Source organism: Pundamilia nyererei, unplaced genomic scaffold (assembly GCF_000239375.1).
Source record: "Pundamilia nyererei isolate P.nyererei 1_Seehausen unplaced genomic scaffold, PunNye1.0 scaffold00286, whole genome shotgun sequence".
Taxonomy (NCBI): Eukaryota; Metazoa; Chordata; class Actinopteri; order Cichliformes; family Cichlidae; genus Pundamilia; species Pundamilia nyererei.
The window spans coordinates 331,204-347,870 of record NW_005187687.1 but is presented as its reverse complement, the minus strand read 5'-3'; the positions used below and the strand labels follow the sequence as shown (position 1 = coordinate 347,870).

The window sequence follows — 16,667 nt, the reverse complement described above, 5'->3', positions numbered from 1 at the left end:
TGTCTTCGTGCAGATATTTAATCTGCTCGATCGACCAACAAAAAGATTTGATTTCCTTTGTCTGGAGTGAATCATTTACCCTTTTATTCTTTTTTTTGCCTTGCATAAACTTTTATTCACATGAAAAATAATAAATAACAGCCGGACTTCAGACAGGCACGCTTACACAAATAATCTAAACACCTGCCCGTGGAGCTCTCTATGTGTTCTCGGTGAGGTAATGTAGGAGGGAAAAGCATTCCTCAGCCCTTCTTTCACTCTCCTCCCCTCTCAGCATTTCACGTCTTTCCCCACATAAACTCAGTCGGTTTCACGCTGTATAAACGCACAGGTCACTTTGTTAGATCTGCTACCCCCTGATCTTCAGCCTGCTCTGAGGGAAGACTTCCTGGGTGACACAACCTTTGTGCTAAAATGTCTGGTATGTTGTAAATATGAGTCTGTGTTTATTTACAATGCAGCGTGCTCTCATTTATGTGTGTGCGTTTTTTAAGAAGTAGGTCAGAATCCCAAATTCTCTCATATTCTGTCAGTTAGAGAGGACTGAAATGATGTTGATGATGTTTCACATCTCAGCTAACATGTGGGAAATAGTGACATATGCGACATTGCTGTATTAATCCTCTATGTTGGAAAGGATTTTTGCATGTAAATACTCTCTGTGCTCTACAGTGAATAAGTATTTCTATTTAATTTGAGGGTTAAACATGAGTGTGTCTGTGTGTGTGTGTGTCTGAAAGGCAACGAAAACATTGAGAACCAGGGTAGGAAAGGGTGTGTTGGCTCCAGACAAAAATAGCTATGTTGCAGGAAAAAACAATGCGTTTGAGAAAAATGCGAGAAAAGAAAAATAATGAAAATGTCAGAGTTACAGAGGAATCAGCCAACAATCACATTCATGATGTGACTGATATGAGTCACATAATTTCACTAAAAATGGAAAAATATTTTTCTACATATTAAAGTAATCTTGTAAAAGCACACTGCCGCTGAGCTATTTTAATTCATTTTAAGTGTCCTGTATGCAGTGTTGAATCGACAGCAGATTTTAATGGAGCACTAACCTCTGCTCGTTACCCCGAGAGTTATTCATTAAAACAAAACTAATGAATTCACAGAATGGGCCTCTGAAAACTGTCCAAGCAGCAGTTTCATGAGCGCTTCACGTAAGTTCCTCTACATCCATTTACAAAACAAATAGCTCTCTGTTACACATTCATATATATTTTTCGTCCCGTGTACATGTGAACATCGATCAGTTTACCCAAATATGTACACTCTGTTTCACCTGAGGAACACTGGAGGAGCTTTATCTTTGTAGGAGAATGATTTATACTCAAATCATGTGTTTTTTTAATCTATCTGCATGTGGCGATGCGGTGGTTAGTACTGTTGCCTTAAAGAAAGAGGGCTCCTGGTTTGACCCTGCTGGCTCATGAAATAATTGGCAGAAAATTCAAATGTTTTGACAACTGAGTGCTTATTGAACCGTCTGACAGTTAAAAAATATTGATTAATTTGCATATATGAGTATGAATTTGTATATTATGTGCTACATCCTGCATGTTTTGCAATTTATGTATAAAGGGGTTATTGAATGGATGGATTTTTAAATGTATTCTTGATTAACCGATTTCTGTTTTTCTTTCCTCTTCTCTGTAACTCAGGCATCAAAGAACTTTGGGCCATTTAAATTTGGTCCAAACTGTAAATATCATCCATGCGTACTTTCAGTTTATCAGCTGCAGCTGGTCCAGTTCAGCTCCTTACAGATGGTTCAGTAGAGATGTATGAAGGTCCATCAGCTGCATTGCCTGTGCTGGAATAGTCAAACAGGCATACTTACCATCAGGTTGTCGATCTTCTGTTGGGTGACCTTCAAGGTCGAGCTACTTTCCTGCCTCAAGCCTCCATCGGCCATCTAAGAAGCATGTCTGAGTCTGTTCCTTTGCTGCTTTGTGCTCTGGATCCTGTAACCAGTCATACCACAAAATGGAACGAGCTGAAAATGGACAAGAGCTCCCTGCATGATGCTCCTGTGTCTGATTTCAGGCAGAATGGACATTGTGAATGCAGACAGAGTTCAGACATGTCTCCTGGAGCAGGTCAGGACATGGAGGTGTCATCCCTGGATCGCAGAGCAGCTGTTCATAGTGATTCTCAGATGGAGGCAGAGAATGTAAAAGACTGTGGAGCTAAAATACCTCAGCAGAAAGACGAGAGCCCTGCAGAGACCCCAACAGTCCTGGACAAATGTTGTCATAAACGTCTGCCTGCATCTATGAATACACCAGAGGACGTGCTAAGAGTAGTAAAACACCACCCAAGCGCCATTGTGTTCTGTGATTACGACTGTGGGACTGGCAATCAGGTCATCAACGAGAGCTCTGATGGCGGAGAGTCATCGTCATCCACTTCTAAAGAGGCGGAGGGCGAAGACGGTGATGATGATGACTTTCCTGCAACGTTACAATATAAGGAATTCCTGGTCAGCCGTCGTCGTAGAAACTTTAGCAGGAACAGGAAGTGCTTAAGGAGGAGACAGGATGCCCAGCCTAACAGCACACCATTTGACTGGCAAAAACTCAACAAGGGCAAACCTGGGTTCACAGGTAGCCAGGAGGAGGAGGACACATGGGAGAAGAATGGAAAACAGGTAAGGAAAATAAGAGGGGGGCTTGGGCAATAATAAAAAACAAAGAAGTCTTGTTCACTTAGTAGAACAGCCAGAGAAAGCACTTGAAAAGCCTTTATCCTGTGTTAAATTGCCCTGCGGAAAGCCTGATCCTTTTTCCACAGCAGAGAGGGATCCGGTCATAGCAGGAAAAGCACAAGTTTTACTCGTGAAATTAACAACTGCTCCATTCAAGTATTCAAGTGAGCCAAGGCAGCCTGGACTGTATCGCCAATTTTAGCCACAATTAATCTTATTATGTCGCCCCTCTAGTTTCCTAAAGAGACCTGCCAGAATGCCTGCAGCTAAAATCTTTTTTTGCAACTGTGATCCCTACAGGCGCCACCAGAGGGCAGCAACGTCAAAACATTTCGAACTTGATTTCATTTGAGGGCCAGGAGTGAATTTCCTAAATACTTTCATATCATCTTTGAGGAAAATATTCATTGCATTCGTGTGCTGCGTGCACAGCAAGTTGTCATGTGCTGATCCAGTGCTGTATTTAGGCTATAGATGCAGGGCAGCAGGGGGTCTGCACAATGTATTTGAATTTTTTAAAGTAGCCTGTTTTGTTCTTTCTTTTTATTAAATGCATAAAACTTAAAAAAAAAAGCTTCCATTTTTGTGTGCTACTAAATCTTTGCATTATTTTTTCAATTCAATTTAAAAAGAGAGAGTCTAAGTAAATAGGAATCTTTCAGCAGGTTCCCCCCTGTTAGAAATTCCTCCCATATTTCCCTTGGCCTGGCCTGGCCTGGTCTGGCCCAGCATCTCCAATCCTCCCAGCATGCAACACACCAGCAGGCTTCCCGTAGTGTGACAGTGCCCCTGACTGTGTTCTCACACCTGTCAGAGCAGCCCTCAGCTGCTGGCACGTTTCCACAACAGTCCTCTGGTTTGCTGTACGCAGCTTTCCCGCCTTGGCCTGAAATAAAAGGATTATGACCAAGTAGCTTTTCAAGTTACTTATTGACAGACTGAGGCCGGGGCTCATTTGAATACCTGTTTAATTGAAGGGAACCCCACTGCTGTTTCACACATTCCTGGAATATTTTGGCCTGAGCAGTTTGGACACATCCCCCGAATGTGGACGACATTTTTGCCAAATTAAATGTTTAAAAGCAAGTAATTAAACTTTGCTTGGAATAAAATGTGTCTTGCAGGCTTGGTGATAATTATTCTGCCTTATTAATAGCTCAGATGTGAAGGTGTATTAATCGTTGCCACAGATTTGTCGTTAGTCTCTGGCAGCCTGCTGTCATGCCCCGAAACTTGAGAAAAATAAATCTGTGTTTTTACAGATAATGATATGACTTCACTTTCTTGAATTTGTGTCTGTGTGAGTATTATTTCGCCTGAGATAACCCTTAATATCTGTAGTTTTCTGAATTTGGATGAATATTGTAGAATTACTTTGCACCTCTACTACCAGTGCTTACAAATGTCAAAGTACACCTAATACTTAAGAAAGCAAAAGCATTATTGGAGACTTCCCATCTCTAATTCAAGTTACAATCTGGTTAATTGTGTTTGGGATAACGAAAGAAGATGAAGTACTATAAGGGAATTACAGTTAGGCCAGCTAGTACTTTACCCTTTGTCTGGGCTGACATTTAGACCAAGTCTAGATACCCTTTAAAGAGTATTGGACAAGACTTAAGCCATGTTTTTATTAGGTTCACTTACAAGATAATATTCAGCTGCGTGAAGTAAAAAGAGAAAATAGTATTTGCTATTTGATTTCATTTATTAAGGGGAAAAAGCTACCCAAAGCTATCTGGCCATTTTGTAAAAAAGTAGTTACTGTTTGTGTCATTTTTGGCATCAAGAGCTGAAATGTTAAAACTGTTTGTCATAAGTGGAAATGAGTCTTTCACATCACTGTGGGGGAATTTTAACCCACTCTTCTTTGCAGAATTGTTTTATTTCATCCACATTAGAGGGTTTTCCAGCGTGAATGACCAGTTTAAGCTCATAGCAAAGCACCTCAACTAACATGACTCCAGACCTGTATGAGGCCACCCCATAAACATTCATTTTAGATTTTTTTTTGAGCCATTCAGATGTGGACTTGCTGGTGTGTTTTGGATTATTGTCCTGCTTCAGAACTGGAGTGTGCTTCAGCTTGAAGACACAAACTAATGCTCTCTACTAATGTTAGAGAGGAGAATTCATGGATCCAACAATTGCAGGAAGTCTTCCATGTCCAGCAAAGCAGCCCCAGACCATCACACTACATTACCATGTTGGACTGCTGGTGTGATGCTGTGTTAGTTTATGCAGATGTCACAGGACACAAACCCTCCAAAAGTTTGAGGTTTGTCTCATCAGTCCACAGAATATTTTCTCAAAAGTCTTGGGGATCATTGAGATGTTTTTTGGCAAATGTGAAATGAGTCTTCTAACCAGCCCCAGTCTTTTGACTTGTGTCTATGTTGACATTCAACATTATTGTTGAATCGTGAACTCTGACTTTAACTGAGGCAAGTGAGGCCTGCAGTTCTTTAAATCTTCTTCTGGGTTCTCTCACGACTTCCTGGATGAGTCGCCAGTGCCCTGTAGGAGTAATTTTGGCAGGTCGGCCACTCCTGGGAAGGTGTTCCAAGTTTCCTCCATTTGTGGTTAATGGCTCACTGTGATTGAGTGGATACCCAAAGCCTTTGAAGTGTCTCTGTAACCCATATCAAACTGACAGATGTCGACTTTGTTTCTCAGCTGTTTCTTTAGATTGTGGCATGATGTGTTGATTTTTCTTTATCTGTTAGTCTACCTCACATTGTCAGACGGGGTCTATTTAAGTGGTTCCTTGATTCAGCAGGTCTGGAAGTAATCGGGATTTCTACTGAAATCGAACTCAGCTTGCCAAAAAAATGTGGTTAATCAGAGTTAAATTATGATTTAACAAGAGGGCGCAAGGGCGTGATAACCCTTAATAAATTAAATCATCATTTTGTATTTCCTTGGGTTACTTTGTCTGATATAAAAATTTGTTTGATGATCTAAAACATGTAAGTACAACAGGCAAACAGACTGTATATGAAAGTATTTATCAATGATAAAGCTGCAGGAAAAAAACTATATCAAAATAACAGGCATCTTAGCCTCTCCATATAATGAAAAGGTCTTTTAGCAAATATGTCAGGATGCATTAAAAGCTCTATCTTAAGTATATTAACATTTCATGAGCTTTGAGAGCACTCTGTCTGTGCTTGTGTATGCTATGGTGTGCATTTGTGTTCGTGTTGGCACATTTACATTCACATGCTTGTGTCTGCAGTCACTCGTGCCATTGAAAAGCCTCCACTAGATGTGTTCTCCCGTCACTCTGTCACTCTGCAACCCACAGTGAGGGTAAAAATAGCACCCCGGTGATAGAAACCCTTCTGTGTTCCCGTGTGTGGAATCTGGAGATGTGGGGGCCGTAACGTGCAGGAAATGACTTTGCTGCCAAAGCCCTTATTGCTGATATTTTTCAAACTGGTCAACATGATGGCTTTGGGAAAGGGAGTGGACAGAAGGGTGTGTTTGTGTCCGTAAGTGGGTGGGTGAGCGCATGCTTGTGTATAGCTATGCATGTGTGTGTGTGAGTGAGGGGGCTGTTTTTGGATTTCAAGCTCCTCAAAGGGGCCCTATGTGCTACTATCAGCCTCTGGGACTCTGGGGTTGGCAGCAGAGCCCCGAAACAAAGCAGTTTGTTCATTTTCTGGAAGGCGAGTGAACAAGTGTCTCAGTCAGAGCCCGTGACCAATGGGTGTAGAAGGAAAGCGAGGGAAATTGAGGATGTAGTGCATGACTATTGGTCTGGAGAGATACTACACATTTACATAACATGCAGTGCTGCTGTGATATGAAGCAAAGCTTACTCCTTACAGGCGACAGTCTTTGACATTGACTTGACAAAAATGTATCTGCTCTACAAAAATCACACTGAGACATGATTAGACTGCAAAGTCTACCCTTAGTTAGGCTGAAAAAGCCCAATGTTCATCTCTAAGGAGCCCTATAGGGAGTGAAAGGTGGAGTAGAAGAATGAGGAAGAGGAGTATATGGTTTTAGGTTCAGCATACACAAAAGGCGTAGTGTAAGATTATCCCCAGAGCTTGCCCTTGAGAAATATTTTCCTGCATTTGTTTTTTTTGGTTTTTTTACTTATACGTTCAGGCTTCTGCGTGTGACTCCATGACCCTGCTGATGAAAAAGTTGGACCACCTCAATGAGGGCATCCAAGAAGTCCAAGGCGCAATTTCCTCCTACTCAAACGAGGCCAGTGCTGATGAGGAGCAGCAGAGCACCACAGTGAGTCAAGTACAAGTAATGTTATGTTTATTCACATCAGGCTCTCAGAATGCTTTGAATGAATGAAGATTATACGTGGTGATTAAAAAGAAACTCACAGACTTAAAGCTGAAGGAACATAAAGGTGAAGTGAAACATTTCTTAATACACATTCACATGTAGCAAGTACGCTGTGCATTGCTTAGAGAAACTTAGACAGTGAGGCTTGTAAAATGTAGAAATTCACTGATTTACGCAGGTTTTTTATGCACGCATTCAAGTTGAGATTGCAACTGAATGCATTCTGCTGATGAAGAGAAGACATTAAACCTGGAGAGATTCTCTGTTCGGGAGGTATTAAATGAGGGAATTTATCAATATTAAAACTACAGCATATGCAAAAGTCATGAGTCACCCCTCATTTCTATATGTTTTGCTTTGAAAATGGGAAACAGGTGATTTATTAAAAAGTGTGCATAGAAAAACAGAAATACAGTATATAAGGATAACTGTACAATTCTAACAAGTTTGAGAGTCAGTGTTTGTATGAACCATTATCCCTCAGTATAGGAAGACGTCTCTCAGGCAGCTTTCCTGTAATTTATTGCTTGTGTCTTCACGGATAGTTCTCCAGGATTCCTGAAGGGCATTCAAAGCTCTTTTCTGGATATTGGCTGCCTTTTTTTCTGTGGTATTTATTTATGGTGAGCCATTAAAGTCTGAATGTTCCCGTGAGCCTAATTCCATCAATTTTTATCTCCAACACTACTGACTGAATTGCAGCCTGAGCCTCAGATGTCTGTAGACACTCACTGTTGTACATCTCTCCTGATCTTCATATGCATTATACATACAGTACATACTGGACATAACACATATTAAACATGCATGAAGTCAACAATTTGAGTCAAAATTCCACATTTGGGTTTATCACTACATATGACCGTAACATAATAGTGTGTTTTTGCAACAGGCTGCTAGTAATAGAGCGCCAGAAGATAAAATTTAAACTGAGTTTGGCGCTTTTTTTTTTTTACACTCGAATCAGTCACAGGTCATTGTTAAGTGGCTTAACAAACATTCAAGTATAAGAACTGAACTGAAAATGAGCAAAAAAAAAGGAAACGCAAGACCTTCAGAAAACCTGGAGCACTATTGCTCAAGACAAATGATATGATGATAAAGACATCCTGCAGGGAAAAATATAAAGAAATGACTTGTGGTTAAAGACTTTTTTGCACAATACTGTGGTATTCAGTGCAGTCACCAAGTCAAGAGGAAAGAGAAGTTTTAACACCACAGTTGTTAGTTTTTGTAGCACAGTTTGTGCAGCGTGGTGACGGAGGCATCTTGTCTTGTTTTGGTTTCCTCCTCACAGACTGAACACATGTATGTGTTTACCAGTGATTTTTAATTATAAATGGATGAGTGTGAAGGCCATGAACGGTTATATCTCTCTCTCAGCCCTTTGTTGGACTGCCAATATCATCCAGGTTGGAAACTGCCTCTCACTCAAAGTCAGCGGGTAAATCAATGATAAAACTCAGTAATGACCACTCAAGGCAAATTTGTTGTATCAGATAAGCTGATTTTTTTTCACTGGTTGATTTGCTGCACAAAGTTTGAATTCTAAGTGAAATATTAAATTGAGTATTGTGTGGGCCACTGCTTTGGTTATAGCAAAAATGATTGCTTTTTAAACAAAGCTTTAGCAACATTTTACTGACTGCGTATATTCATCATCAACACAGAATGTACCATTCACACATGTTAGACAGGCCTCAGTTTTCTATCTCCTCCCCCCTGTTAAGCTACCCACCTTTCATTTAACAAGGCAGCATAGCTAAGAATATTAGTTTGGATGTTCTCCAAGCCTGTTGTTTTTCCATCATTAAGGCATTTCACAAATCAAACAGATCTTGACTCATTTGGCATCCACCTGGATAAAGCGCCGTGTCTCCAGAAAGCAGATTACAGGAGCTGAGCTCGTCATTTCGGCTCGCTGTTATTTTACAGGTGTATTTAACATAGTTTTTGGAAGAGGAACACGGTCTGCGGATGGCTCCTGCGCTGTGCTGCTCTGCTCTCACACAGCATTCCAGCTGCCTCATTACGCTTACCAAGTGTAAATCTGGTAACCTCAAAAGCTCTTTAACCAGCAGCACAGAACTTCAGGAATGTAATAAAATGGTGGTATTTAATCGTGCTAATCTCATCCAAACTGTCTGGAAACAGCAATAAAGCGCGTTTACAGTATCTCTCCGTTTTTAGCTTTATGTGCCACATTCTCTGTGGAGCACTTAAACACACTTTTATTTTCAGTGACAGCAGCATTTTAAATACAAGTGGTGAGTTTAGCCGTCTTATGGTGGAAGAAGCACAGAGTCTCATTTATAGAGTCACTAAACCCAATGACTTGCAATCTATTTCTTTCTTCTTCTTTTTTTATAGCAAAAAGGTCATCCTTGTTTTGGAGTACAACAGAGGTATTTATATGAGTTAAAAATATGCAATATCCAGCTAAATATCAAAGGTTCCTGGTATATACTGCCACGTTATTCCTCTAAACAACACTCTTCATCAGTCTTGCCTTTGATTTGGCCCAAAGTTTAAGGTCATGTGCTCAATATAGAAAAACTAGTGAGTTCAGTGCTCCAAACAATATTCTCTTTCATTCTTTCCTCAGACACTATCCTGCAAACATGAAGTACCCTACATGCTGATTATACTTTCCAGAATTGCGTTAGCTCTGTCGGTGTAAAAAGTTGTTATTTGTGTCCTTGCTTTTGTCATGATAGTCATAGAATCACAGCTCACATGGGTGATGGTCCCAGTCAAGCATTTGGATCCCGACTGCAATATCTCAACTATTAAATTGATCGCTGTGACATTTTGATAGGGCGGTTAGGGATGTTGTTGGGTTCTCACATAGTCAACATGACTGAGTGACTTTCATCTAATGCAGCCATGAGGTTCATATTTATGCCTTTTAGTGAAATGAACGAATTACAGTGAATCTCAGGGCACATTTAAGTGCACCTCAGGAGGAATTGTGACAGAAACCTTCCAGTGAACTAATGTTCATGCTTCATGCTGCACTGTTCAGAGCTGCTAGAGCTGCTTTTGTGTAATGAAGAGGTGTGCACTGTGGTAATATCCTCAGTGCCCGGCTAGTTCATAGAAAGAACCGAAATATCAAAGTCAAACAAACCTTTTTACGTAAGAGTAACACAATTAAAATTAAAGATTAGTTTTGGGGACACGGTGTCCCTGATGTTTTTATGTAACTTTGACCACACAGTTATATAAAACTAGCAACAGCATCATGCCATCTCTATGATGGCAATGCTCTGCAAGGTCAGAGGGGGAATTTTCTGCACAGACAAGCCTTGTGTGCTGTAATAAAGAGAAAATGTGGCTCTCTATCCATGCACTTGTAGATGGAAATCTTGGTGGGGAAATCAGCATGCCGTTTACAGACACGAATGCCATCCCTGCTTCAGTTACACACGCTCACATTTGCACACACATCCCTGTTATCAACTCAGCGATGGACAGGAGGGAAGAGCGGGAAGCATGACGGCGTGTCTTCCCACTGCTGGGTACAGTAGTTGAGCAATCAGGTCAAGCTGGACTTTCCAGTGTTGTCACTGAGCGGAGATACTTATGGCATAAAGGGGGATTTTTCAGAATAAGAGAAGGGCAGATATATCATTACCAGTGTCTTATGTCTTTCATCACGCACCACCAACACCAGCTCCACGAAATACTCCACAGAAACCAGAGAGCTGCTGAAGAGACAGGTGACATGAGGACAGGGACTGGGGTAAGAAATTGAAGGGGACACAACTACATGGAAACTTTCTATAAAGAAAATTAGAGTTATGTTATTTAAACTGGCATTTGTCATGAGGAATTAAGATTTTGTTGTTCACCATGCCATAAAAAAATTTCAGAAATCAGGGATTACCATTGGTTATGAAACATGTTTTGACTTCATTTCTTCTGTTCTTCCTTATAGTTTTAATTCTTGATGGTCAACATGTATTTATTTTTTTTAATCGCTTATTGTCAAAATAAAATCTAAATATAATGCTAAATAAAATCATGTATGTCCTTTAAAAGCTTTGAAATCATTTTGTGTTCTGATGACGAGTGAGCTGAATTTGTTGTTGGATTTTTCTTCAGCTGCTGCTTTTAAAAGTGACACTGAACCTTCAGCTGGCTTGAAGTCTCATGCTGCTCCATCTCACTGTTTTTCTTCCCTTTGGTCCTCCCAGGGTACTGTGGCTGTAGACAGGATGGTAAGCCGAGTAAATCAGGATCAGGGAACCTCCAGATTTCCAGACAAATCTGAGCCACTGTCCAGGCGCTGCTTAAGACCTTTGACCCGCAGCAGACCACTGACGCGCTCGTCCCTCTCATCCCCTATACACCTGCAGGCCCGCCGGGCTAGGGTGAGTTAGGCTGAGTTTCTATGTGTGTGAGTTTGTGAGGTGAGAGTGACACATCTGCTTGTCTAACTGAATGAGTCTTTGCTGTGAAGTCAGTGGATTAAAATGAGTGCAGTGCTCCTGATAATCATTAATACTGTAGACGAGGTAACAGGAAGGTGTTTGGATATGAGCTGCAGTCAAAAAGCTGCAGTCTTCAACATGAAAAAGCCCTTTTTGCTCAGTTTGATTACAGATTAATACATTACATCCTCAGACACAAGGTGATAAGATGTCTCACTTTGATTAAATTAATGCAAACCTAGAATCTTTCCAGCAGTTACTCCTGAGTTACTTTTTTGATAAACACACAAAAGATGATCCTGTAGACCGGCTCTGCAGATATATAGTCTGTCTGATTCAGCTGAGGTCAGTTATTTCGGGAAATGTTTTCAATTTGTAACACCAACTGAGTAAAACCTTTAGGCTGCGATGTGTAATTGTGATCAATCTTTGCACTTCCTGTTGTATTTTATGTCTAATATTGGGAATTTCTAGGCAGCGCTTTTAAGGAATGCGTCTGCTTGTTTATTGTTTTGACTACTAGTCAGGATTTATCCCCTGCCTTTTTCTGGGCCTCTGTCTAGTCTGCATTACCCCTGCTGTTGTGTAAATAAGGCGAAAGTCAAATTAGGAGACAGCTCCGCTCCATCCGGCAGTATGCAAGGTCACTGTTTTCTCTGTCAGCACTGCAGCAGCAACACAAACTATCACAAATACACCACTGCTCATCCACCAATGAGTGGAGGCCAGAAATAAGGAAAGGGGGAGTTATAGTCCACAAGCTCCCCATACATTTTTGTTATTGAAATATAGTTTTTTTAACGAATGATGTGTGCAGTCCTTTTAAAAAGTCTTGAGGCTCTCCATGTTTCTTTATATTTTGCTTCCAAGGAGACAGACTTTCTTGTAGTTTTTTAAAGAGGACTTGATAAATTGTTTTCCAGTCTTACTGAAGGGCTTTCAAAGGTTTTCTTTGGATGTTTTTCACTGATTTTCAGTCCAGTCTATCTGCCTGAGCATGTTCAGAGGAATGATACGAACCGTTCATATAAATAAGGCTTCTAACTCAGGAGAAGAGCCAGTGTTGTGTCTCTTTACAACTCAGCAAACAAGCTATTTGAAATTATATGTTTAGGTGCTTTGTTACTAGCAGACTGTTTCAAAAACGTAACGTAAAATAGTATTTTGTTATCAACAAGGTGAATCCCAAACAGACATTAGCTGAAAACCTACTGTATCCTAGCATGGAGTTCAACGTGATTTTTAAAATAACTGTGAAACTGGACAGAAAAAAATCTATCAAATACCTGATGCAGGACTTAAGAGATGCATCCAGCCCTGATACAACTCTTTGGTCTGTATGCGGGTCAATTTTTAGTTGTGTATATGTTTGTCTGCACATATGTTTGTGGGGACCAAAAATTGGAATGTTAATATACTTGTGGGGACCAACAGTCCCTTATGGGGACAAAATGCCCATCCCCACGAGTTCGAAGCCATTTTTGAGGCTCAAAATGTGGTTTTAGTGTTTAGTGTTTTAATGGGTTACAGTTAGGTTATGGTTACGTTTAGGCATTTTTGATGGTTAGGGTTAAAGTTTGTGTGTGTGTTTGGATGGAGGTAGAGGGAGCTCTAGGGACCATGGGATCAAACTGATGCAGAGGCGTGGATTTATTTTCTTCTAACCATGACTGATAAAGCACAGCTGTCTAAACTTTCTCTCTTTCTTTCTCACACAGACACGAACACACACACACACACACACACACACACACACAAGCACGAGAGAGATCAAGATCAGATCAAAGGCACATTTGCATCAAAGCTATTTGTAAAAGCTTTTCTGAAAATAAGCTGATCCACCCTTCCTTTGTTCACTTCTCAGCTGTGAACTTTAAAACAGCAACATTCAGATAAAAAGCTTGTAGGAGCTGATTGAGGGGCTGCTATACACTACTGTTTCAGCACCGAGCATGAAACATTAAACAAAAATCTACTGCTACTCTCACCTTCTGACTTTGTGGATCAATTAGAATGTTTTTACATTATTACATATATAGCAGACATTGCTGACAATCATCTATCATATGATTGTCAGCAAACAAGACTGTTTTGTTAAAATGAGCATTGAAGTGCTTTTATTTTGAAAGCATAACTGACCATTTAGACAATATAAATAACTGCTTTCATGTGAAACTTCACTTTTACTATGCATCTGTCCTTTTTAATTGTGAACTGACAGTAGAGATAACGATTTGAGTAATACACAGTTTGACCTCAGGAAAACCCAGGATGATCACACTGAAGTTCAGTGAATCTCAGCTTTTTTGCATGGATGTGGGGGTTTTCCATTCGTTGCACACTGTCTGTGTCAGGATGAAGTTTCCCACACAGATGAAATTGGACTCTTGGGATCCCAAATCTTTCAGTTTATCAATTTTCGTGAACAAGGATGCTAACTGCATGTGTAATGCTCATCTCCTCATCCGAGTCTAACCTTTTGTTCTGACTTGTGCTGTCAGAAAATCACACAGGGACTAAAATCTATCCACTGTACTCAAGTTTAATGGAATGATTTACGATGATTTAAGTAGCTTTTTCTCGGACAGCCCTCTGCCTCAATCACCAAAAGCATGTCAGCGAGTGTACCACATATCCTTCACATGTGACACTTTTTCCTTTTAATTCCCAATAAATCTTTGGTAATACTAGTAAATAAGCTGTTTGGGCTTTGTGGGTTTTCATGAGATCGTATGGCATAAACAGTCATGAAATATGTTTCTCTTATTTGAGACAGATTTGGAATTTGAGTCATATTTCCAGTGTAGCTACTGCTGCTGTACGAAAAGCGTGTATGAGGGAAACAATGAGATTACTCTGCACTGCTTTACACGGCATTTGTACTTAACTTCTATTTTTTCCTCTTCTCTTTTTCCACGCCAGGCTACTGGAAAGATGACCAGCGACTCGGCAGGTACGATACCTTTTACAACAAGAGTGTGTGTGCTTGTGTGTGTGAGTTGGCGGCTGTGTACTTTCACTGTCCTTTCTGCTGGATTGTTTGCATTCCCACTTTGGGAGAAAGCTGGCTTCTGGGAATATCTCCCTCAGGATTTCCAGCCAGTAGGTCAGCCACTCAGACGTAATGATATACTGTTTCTGCTGAAAATGCACACACACACACACACACACACACACACACGCATACACATGTATATTTAGGTGCAAAGCCATAGATAGTAAAACACACAAGCCATCTCTGCTTTGAAGCTGTGGTTTGGTGGAATTTTTTATGTGATAACAAACAGAGGTTTAACATCTCAGTCAACAAAACACACAAAAAAAGGTCTTTAATCAAAAATATATTTTCTTTTGTTTCTCTCTGGTCATCGCATTCCCACACACTGTGATACAAAGGTCTGGGTAGATGATTAATGAGCACAGCTCTGCCCCCGTCCGTATCTCTTATCCTCACAGTGTGTGTCCTTTGATTGACATGCACAGGCGTCACAGCTACTATAGTTAAGTGCAACCCAGGGAGATGTCTTGGTGACAGGGTCACATTCGCTGCACTGTGGAATTGTTTGCTTTTGTGTGTTTTGTCTGCGTGTGTGTGTACCTGTATGTACGTGTGTGTAACGCTCGGAGTGTCTCAGATGTATTGCATCCAGTCAGACGTCTGGTGTGCGCAATGAATCCTTGGAGGCCGCGGGGAGGTCAGAGGTAACGCAGTCAGAGGCGATGCTGTGAGTGGCGTGTGACGGGGATGTTTGTGTATTTATAAGTAAGGAAAATTTTATACAGACGTGGCGCGCCGAGGGAGGAGTCCAGATTAGATTTGCCAGCGGCAGCATGTGTTACAGTCATATCTCTGCTCCCATTGCTGACATTCACCCTGTGCTCTCTGACAGATAAACAGGGATTTTTTTGCATTTGCTTTAAACACAACTAATGGAAGCCATACTGCGTTCTGTGAGGGATCTCTCCTTGTTTGTTTGCAGATTATTGTAATTTTCCTCAGTGTGTATTTATTCATTGTGACAGGTTTATTGAATATCTGTGGCCGCGTATCACAGGGATTGGTATGCATTTGCAACTCATGCGTTTTTCAAGCCTGTGGAGAAAAACACCTTAATCCCTGCAAAGGTTATGCTTTCAACATGAATATGCAGTAACAGGCATTTACGCACTTTTGATCTTAAATTAATTTGCATGTGAAGGTTCCCTTCGTAGTGCCTGTGGTGTCTTACATCAGCATCGCTGAATGTTGCACTTTTCTGCACCTTAACCCACTTAGAAACTTAAAATGAGGACAACTGTGATAATTTTGTTTAACCGAAGTGTCATTTCCCAGAGTAATCTGTCAATCTACCGCGTTATTCTGATTAAAATGTTCTAATTAGGTTAGGTTAGATTAACTGGTGATTCTAAATTGTAGGTGTGAATGGTTTCTCTCTGTGTTAGTCCTGCGACAGAGTAGTGACCTCTCCAGGGTATACCCTGCCTCTCGCACTATGACAGCTGGGATAGGCTCCCCCACGACTGTAAATTGGATAAATGGAAGAGAATGGATGATGGATTCCAAACAAAGTAATGTTGCAGCAGCTAATCTCCTTAAAGCAGATAGAAAGGTGCAGACCTACTTTAGCAGTGACCTCATTCTTCCTAGTATCAATAACAGGAACTCTTATGTGTTGAAAGTCCACTTCATGAAATTACCCTTTTTGGGTTTTGCATTTTTTCAGACAGGCCACACACTGTCACTTCTCTGGCAAAGGTATTTAAGTAGAGCGCTGCTATTTTAGAGCAGCCGATAAGCTACAGATGACCTTGGTTTAAAAAATGCACACTGACACACATTCTCCCCATTTTCACTGCAGCCCAGGATTATACATAACATATAATCCATCAGTATTTTTTCATGATTGAAAGGTGCTTATGGAGGATGTGAGTAGCCTATGGCCCGCTGCCCTTTAAGTGTGTCTTTTGTCGGTCTGTGATATGTTTTAAAAATGTCTGGCTAACCTGCAGCTCCTGCTGGCTTCTGGTTCACATTTTCTGCTGATATTTAGCCCAAATGTTTAAAAAACATAATTGTAGTTATTGTTAAAGTGACAAAAATCATCCTATTTAACATAAAACATGTTTCAGTTCGACTGTAAAATTCTGCTGCTGTGTGTCTTGGATGAGTAGAAGTTTGCTCAGCAATTATGTTGCAATAA

General features: G+C 40.6%; 1 protein-coding gene across 2 annotated transcripts in view; it reads left to right on the top strand.

Annotated features, from left to right (window-relative positions):
• Positions 1 to 299: 299 nt before the first annotated feature.
• Positions 300 to 16,667, top strand: part of stard13a (StAR related lipid transfer domain containing 13a) — a 50,645-nt gene continuing 34,277 nt past the window's right edge. The window contains exons 1-5 of one of the 2 annotated variants that reach the window (XM_005750757.2): positions 300 to 421; positions 1,668 to 2,656; positions 6,836 to 6,970; positions 11,230 to 11,406; positions 14,389 to 14,419. In XM_005750757.2, coding sequence (XP_005750814.1) covers positions 1,931 to 2,656; positions 6,836 to 6,970; positions 11,230 to 11,406; positions 14,389 to 14,419 — 1,069 coding nt within the window. In that variant the 5' untranslated portion in view covers positions 300 to 421; positions 1,668 to 1,930. Of the gene's footprint in view, positions 422 to 1,667; positions 2,657 to 6,835; positions 6,971 to 10,648; positions 10,776 to 11,229; positions 11,407 to 14,388; positions 14,420 to 16,667 lie in introns of those variants that run through there. The other variant, XM_005750761.2, reaches the window with a different exon arrangement.